At 40.1% G+C, this 8179-nt stretch overlaps 1 protein-coding gene across 1 annotated transcript in view; it reads right to left on the reverse strand.

Annotated features, from left to right (window-relative positions):
• The window catches only part of CHST15 (carbohydrate sulfotransferase 15), a 29117-nt gene extending 22006 nt beyond the window's left edge, over positions 1-7111 (reverse strand). The window contains exons 1-2 of the mRNA XM_065408568.1: positions 6569-7111; positions 3599-3938 (exon numbers count right to left, since the gene is read on the reverse strand). Of these exons, the coding sequence (XP_065264640.1) occupies positions 3599-3938; positions 6569-7111 (883 nt within the window). The remainder of the gene's footprint in view (positions 1-3598; positions 3939-6568) is intronic.
• Positions 7112-8179: the final 1068 nt, after the last annotated feature.

Raw genomic sequence — 8179 nt, forward strand, 5'->3', positions numbered from 1 at the left:
AAGCCAATAGCAAAACACTGTAATCCCTAAACTACATTTTCCTCTACATGCACCTTGCAGTATCACCGGCCCTTCATCTCCAGCATCACCAGCCGCTCTTAGGTATCCTCTGCTCCTTTTCCCTTTTTGTGCCTGCTCTCTCCACTTGTTCCTGATCCTCTTCCCATTTCCCTATTCCATCTTGTGTGTTCCCCCCTATTCTCTGCATTCCTGTTCTTACTCTAGAGATTAGTAAGGCCCAGCTCTGAGAAGCTGCCCTTGCCTTACTTTGATTTACACATCCTGGCTCTTCAATTGCAAATTACGCCAATTTAGATCTATGGGAGTCTGAGTGCAAGGGAGTCTGTTAATGTAAGGAAATCTAACGTTACACTTCACCTCTGAATTTGGCCCTGTCTCTCCCATATGCACCATCCTGGCAGACACAATCAGCCAAGATGCTTTGGCTGACAAGCCCTACATTTAAACATCTGGAGATTAGAAGCAGGGTATTCTCTGTGGAAGGTTCTAGGAACTGAAATTCACTCCCTCCATTGATCTGACAGAACTTGAGCCTATTAACCATCAGGTCATGATATAAGGCTTATCATTTATTTCCAGGCTTTTACCTGAGGGGCTGACTGTGAAGAATGAATTTGATTTTAATAGATTTTTAAGACTAGGAAAGAATGCATTATGATCATCTACTCTGACTTTCTGCTTTGTACAGCCCATAGAATTTCACCCAGTGATTCCTGAAGTAGAAGGAATTGTTTCTTTCCTATTATGTCTAATTTGGTGGGGAAATCTATTTGAGGGTGACATTGTACTTGTGCTATACTGTGTGTTTCCTAAATTATGACTGTGCACTCAAAATATCTGATGAGCACATTTTAGAAATCTAAATATAATAATAAATTAAATACATTATTTATGGTAACAGACAAGAAAAACTAATGTGGAAAAGGAGATATCTACCTATCCTTTTCTTCATTCGTTTTGTTTCCCTCTGTGTGTGTGTGTGTGTCGTTTTGTTTCCCTCTGTGTGTGTGTGTGTGTGTGTGTGTGTGTGTGTGTGTGTGTGTGTGAGAGAGAGAGAGAGAGAGAGAGAGAGAGAGAGAGAGAGAGAGAATACACACAAATATAAAATGTGTGTGTAAACAGATATAGATACCTCCTTTTCCACGTATGTGTGGGGTCAATATTTATATGTCTAGCCAGAGAAATGCAGAGCGTCTCCAATCTCCATTCAGCCAAATACTGAAATCCTAACTCCGGTTTTACTCAGTCGTCACTCAAGGATATTTATATAAATAAACCATCTGTGGTATATATATGACCATTAAACAAAATATCACAGATGTTATTAGAAGTGAATCAGGAAAGTTGGGCTTTTCTAAGGTCTAGTCTACACTACAGAGTCAGGTCCATGCAAGACAGCTTACATCGACCGAACTATGGAAGTTTCTACACTTAATCTCACTCCTGCTGACGTAACTGCCCTATTATGCCAACTTAATAACTCCACTTCCATGAGTGGCGTAGAGTCAAGGTCAATGTAGTTAGGGCAACGCAGTGTCAGTGTAGACACTGTATTGCTTATGTTGATTGTTACCAGCTTTCAGGAGCTGTCCCACAATGCCCCACACTGACAGTACAATCGATACAAGTGCTCCTGGTGAGGACGTGCACTGCTGACACAAGGAGCAAACTGCAGACATGCACAAGCGATGTAATTACTGTGGTGACTGTACGCCAATATATGTTAAGGCAACTTAATTTTGTAGTGTAGGTATGGCCTAAGTCTGAGCCAACTTTCTACTGAGCTGCTGCTCCACAAATGAAACACTGTTATGTGTTCACTAAGGGCTACTTTTCCAAGGAGTTTAAAGAAGAAAACAAATAAAATCTAAAAAGGGCACATAACCATTTCCCTATGCAGGATATAGAACCCCAGCAAAATAAAAAGATAAATACATTAGCAGAAAAAGGATATGCTTTTAAACCAAACTAAGGAATACAATCATAGAATCATAGAAATGTAGGACTGGAAAGGACTTTCATAGGTCATTTGGTCCTTCCCCTGCATTGAGGCAGGACATAGTACTATGTAGTCCATCCCCGGCAGGTGTTTGTCTAACTTGTTCTTAAAAACCTCCAATGACAGAGACTCCACAACCTTCCTAAGTAATTTATTCCCGTGCTTAACTACCCTTACATTTAGGAAGTTTTTCTAATTTCTAACCTAAATCTCCTTGTCTGCAATTTAAGCCCATTGCTTCTTGTCCTGTCCTCAGTGGTTAAAAGAACAATTAATCACCCTCCTCTTTATAACAATTTTTACACACTTGAAGATTTATGGGCCCCCTCCCCCCCCCAGTCTTCTCTTCTGTAGACTAAACAAAACCAGTTTTTCCCTCGTAGGTCACGTTTTCTAGGCGTTTAATCATTTTTGTTGATCTCTTCTAGATTTTCTTCAATTTAGCTACATCTTTCCTGAAGTGTGGTGCTCCAAACTGGACACAATACACCAGCTGATGCCTTGTCAGTGCTGAGTAGAGGGGGGAGAATTACTCCTCGTGTCTTGCATGCAACACTCCTGCTAATACATCCCTGAATGATGTTTGCTTTTCTTGCAACAGTATTACGTTGTTGATCCATATTTAGTTTGTGATCCACTATAACCCCCAGACCTGTTTCTGCAGTACTTCTTCCTAGGCAGTCATTTCCCATGTGGTATTTGTGCAGTTGATATTCCTTCCTAAGTGGAGTATTTCACATTTGTCCTTATTGAATTTCATCCCATTAAATTCAGACCATGTCTCCAGTTTGTCAAAATCATATTGCATTCTAATCCTGTCCTCTAAAGCACTTACAACCCCTTCCAGCTTAATAGCATATACAAACTTTATGAGTGTACTCTCTATCCCATTATCCAAATCACTGATGAAGATAATGAATAGAACCAGACCCAGGACAGATCTCTTTGGGATCCCACTCGATATGCCCTTCCAGCGGGATTATGAACAATTGATAACTACTCTCTGACTATAGTTTTCCAGTTAGTTGTGCACCCACCTTATAGTAGGTTCATCTAGGCTATATTTCTCTAGTTTGTTTATGAGAAGGTTATGTGAGACAGTACCAAAAGCCTTACTAAAGTCAAGATATAACACATCTACTGCTTCTCCCCCCCCTTCGCCCCCAGCATACACAAGTCTTGTTACCCTGTCAAAGAATATTAGGTTGGTTTGACATGATTTGTTCTTGACAAATCCATATTAACTGTTGCTTATTACCTTATTTTCTTCTAGGTGCTTGCAAATTGATTGTTTTGATTATTTGCTCGATGATCTTTCTGGGTACTGAAATTAAGCTGACTAGTCTATAATTTCCTGAGTTGTCCTTATTCCCCCTTTTTAAGATGGGTACTATATTTGCCCTTTTCCAGTCTTTTGGTATCTCTCCCCTCCTCCACAGATGATAATACTCTATCATTTTATCAAAAGTTAATGGGGGACTTACTTATAACTTGAAGAAGGCACTACTCTCTGAAGAGTTATGCTTCCATTTCAGTAACTGCGGTTCTTTTGAAACGTTAGAACCTATGTTTACTCACCAAATCGCTTCCTTGTCCACCAGTGTGGTTCTTTAATTGCTGAGAATCTAACATCTGGGTGTAACCTGAGCCTGTCATAAAGATCGGTCGTTCCACATTTTGGCTGGCCTATTATGTAGAAATGAGGAAGACAGCGCAGCCGATAGTGCTTATCCTTATAATGATACAAGTGGTTCCAAAATACTTTTCTGAGGTAATCAAATATGGTCCGAAAACGCTTTGAATACAGTGCATATGAGTTTGTTGTGTAAGGATCTGTTGTAGTATTTCCTCTATATTCTTCATACCAACAAGGATTCTTGCTATTTGGAAGGAATTTATTAGGAATTATTGAAAACATCTGCAACATAAAGAACAATAATTTCAGTCAAGGCAGCAGCAAAGTTTATAATGACACTTTCTTATTTAACACAATGCAACCATCATTATCTTTCTACATTTTTTTTTTTTTTTTGGCAATTGCACAACTCTGCTGTTGACCAAACTGGAGCCAGATCCTGCACAGCTGCATGAGGTGGAGAGAGGGTGCAGAGCTAGATGGAGAAGGGAGAATATTCATACACTCATCAATTTTAAGGCCAGAAGGGACAACTATGATCATCTAGTCTGATTTCCTACATAACACAAGCCATAGCATTTCACTCAGTAATTCCTACAGTGGAGGAATACTTCCTCCTGAATCCATAAGCGAATGTGATAAATCCCAGCAATTTATGGTCAAAGTACTACACTTAAGCAAGAGCCATACAATGCCTCTCAGCTCCCCTCTGGAATATGCACCTCTGTACCAGCCCAATGGCTGCTGGTACTTTTAGAGTGCAGCCCAATTCCTGTCAAAGACAATGGAAAGGCTTCCAGTGACATTAATGGGGATTGGCTTAGGTCCTAAAGAAACAACTGAGCCCAGAAATATTTAAGGATAAAACTGAACATATTTTCCATGGTATCACTTAATATCAGAAGTATTTTTGGGGAGGGTGCTGGGGGGAAGGGGGGGTTAATGAAGGAAAAGATTGAGGACAAAATCAACGTAGTAAAAAAACACCTTCTGCTGTTAGCTCTATTGGGTCTAACCAGAAGCACTGTATGACTCTTGCTTAAGAGCTGTACTTCAACTACAAATTGAGCACCTCTAGCCTCCATTTAGCCAAATCCTGAAATCCTGTCTCATGTTTTACTCAGTCTTCACTCAGGGATAAATCCCATTTCTGACTTTAGTGAAAGACTTCCCAATTTAGCACATTGACTTCAATGGGAGCAGAGATGCTCAGCCTTCTCAGAATCAGGCCTTATCTTTATGCTGCAAGCGTAGCTAAACTCTATGAAGCCTGCTGGAATCTGTAGTACTACTTAATTTAAGGAATCCTTAAAATAAGCTTGCAAAGAATAATAATTAGTAACACTGATAAAAAAAGCCAAAGATAAAATAATCGGATGAAATTAACTTCCAGTTTTTAATTCTGAAATACAAGATTTGCATGAGTGATTGGAATACCAATTACTAGATTTCTGGGAAGGCACTCTAGCAATCAGTTATTAAGGGAGGCTGTTTTTTATTTATCAGTTAAATGTTTTGGCACATCTGACTAACTCCTCTGAATTATTTTGAATAAAACGACAAGGAATAAGTTCAATATAATTGTACTACTCATGCAAGATTGTCAGACTTCTTTTCTCAGATGTTCAGATCATTTATATAATCCATCTGTTTTGCCTATGGCTCAAATACAAATCACACCCACACACAGAGAAACGTGCATGGAATAACAGCAAATTATTGACTAAGGTGAAGATGCGAATTTACGAGACTTGTGTGCGGTCATCCCTGCGTTATGGTTCAGAAACGTGGACTACATATGCTAGGCACATCAGGAAACTGAATAGTTTCCACATGAGATGCCTGCACAAGATCCTGAAAATAAAGTGGGAAGACAAAATACCAAACACAGAGGTGCTGGAGCGCGCAGACTGACACACTTAGAAACCACTATCCAGAAGAAGAGGTTGCAATGGCTTGGTCATGTCAAGAGAATGGGAGAAGACTGTATCCCCAAGAATATTTTGTACACCGAGTTTCGAGACGGCTCTAGAAAGCGGGGTCACCCTTTATGTGGTACCACGATGTGTGCAAAAATGACATGAAGTTGTTCAGCATCAATGTAGAAAGCTGGGAGGAGCGCGCAGAATCCCAGTGCAGAACATCTGGCACTGGGTGCAGCTCAACATGAAGCAGCTTTGATCTAGAGCAGGGATCGGCAACCTTCGGCATACGGCTCGCCAGGGTAAGCACCCTGGCAGACCAGGCCGGTTTGTTTACCTGCCGCGTCCGCAGGTTCGGCCGATCGCCACTCCCACTGGCCGCGGTTCGCTGGTCCAGGCCAATGGGGGCGGCGGAAAGCGGTGGCCAGCACATCCCTCGGCTTGAGCCGCTTCCCACAGACCCCATTGGCCTGGGACTGTGAACTGCGGCCAGTGGGAGCCGCGATCGGCTGAACCTGCGGACGCGGCAGGTAAACAAACCGGCCCAGACCACCAGGGTGCTTACCCTGGCAAGCCGTGTGCCAAAGGTTGCCATCCCCTGATCTAGAGGATGAAAGCAAAGCAAGAAAGAAGAAAGCAGCGTGCTGTAATCTTGGACTACAACTCAGACAACACATGGAACTGTGAAATTTGTAACAAGCTGTGTCACTCTTGTTTTGGGCTTGTCAGCCATAAGTGTATTCATCAGGCACTTGATTAGACCTCTTATGCATACACCATGGTCCAGTGGATCGACAGTTGCATATTATACATATACAGATAAATATATCTATCTGTAGGGAAAAGACTGCCGAAGTTGGTGTTCCAGATCCATATCGACTTCAATTAGCTATACTGTTTTACCTCATCTGAGGATCCGGCCCAGAATACTTGAAATAAACAAACATACATGCATACATCAGTTTCAGGGGGAGTTTAGTTTATACTTACATGCAGTTCTTGTTTCTTCAGGTCTTCTAAATCTGGACGTTGTCTGTTTATAAACTCAATCTTTGAAGTAATAGTGTCAATAATTAATTTAATGCTTGGGTAATCCCTTACATATGAAATATTAATTTTAGAAGGCTGGTAATGGTCTTTCGTCTCACTAAGGCTTTCATTGTCCATTAAGTTTGGATTGCCAGTAAAAGCTCCATAATGGAATGGCGAAGGTATTAGTAATAGGCCATGTTTGGCTCCAGTCAGTATGTATGATGCCATCACTAAAGTCATTATTATCAACCCAAATATCAAGCTGCATAGCTTCCCTTTCCTCAAGCAAAAAAATCCATTCCAGCTTTCATTATGATCAGTCCTTACTTCCAAAACTGCTAGCAAGTTCATCTGCTTACTATCCACATACAAAGGAATTATATTTCCTTGTTTGCACACAGGACACTTCTGGTTAATATGATTAGACCCACGGCATCTGAAACACTGTTTGTGCAAGTCATTTGGTAATAACTGTATGCAACAATTAATGCAATGCCTCATATTAGTACCGTTAAACTGCTATATTAATGAGCCATGAATAGCCATAAAATATTTCTGATACATACAAATTATTTTCTGAAAACTTGAAATAATTTAATTCCTTGCATTATGATATATGTTGTCATTCAGAAAGCCAGGTTCAAACCAAAACAGCTAAAATATGCTGAAATTAATATACTGTCTCAGTCACAAATGAAAAAAATACAAATAAAGCTATGGTGGACATGTTTCATAAAGATTTGGCTCCTTAAGGGAAATCTAGTAAAATAAAAAGCAACCACAAGTCTTGCTCAAGTTTTTCCCATTGAACAAAATGAGATGGAAGAAACTTCACTATATAGTGTGAAAATACACAAAAAATAAAAAGACCTCATTGTCCTCTGATGTATTTAGGAGTAAGCAATATATGTAGCCCAGACAGAAGGTGCCTTGGAAAGTCCAATATGCTCTCAAAAAAGGTAGGTTCCAAAATGGAGTGCTGCTTCTGAAAGTTTCATCTACATAAAGGTAGCTTCAAAGATCTGTGTTGCATAACCTAAAAAAAAAATAAAAAACAAAAAATATATATGGATATATGCCAATGGATAAGCCATTACATTAATCAGCTGCAATACAAGTACGATCTATCACTCGCAAACAAATTCTTAGTTAATTTAGCAACCTTAATTGAAAGGTATCTTCTACTTAAAAACAAAAAAATTATAGTTACAAAATTTAAACACAGTGAAAATTTGGAAACTCAGCTAAAAGCTCTCTAACCCATAATTAGACTCAGATTGAGAGCCCTTTGCTCACACTCTTGACCTGTTACTCGCACACAAGTTGCACAATTGTCTTCAATAATTGCTCACCAATGTAAATAAACAGTTTGTAATCTGGCCCTTTCTTCGGTGACTTCTTCGATTGAATACATGAAGGCCCTTAGGCATTGCAAAGCAAAGTGTTCGGGCACCTAAGGTGTGGAGATTAATGGAAGAAGGAGGCACACGTCAGGACCCTAATGGGGCTCTGGGTGATCGCTACTTCCCACCACAGATGTAATGAGGTTGAGTAGTGTCCGCAAAAGAG

This window comes from Emys orbicularis, chromosome 7, assembly GCF_028017835.1.
Source record: "Emys orbicularis isolate rEmyOrb1 chromosome 7, rEmyOrb1.hap1, whole genome shotgun sequence".
NCBI classification, from domain to species: Eukaryota; Metazoa; Chordata; order Testudines; family Emydidae; genus Emys; species Emys orbicularis.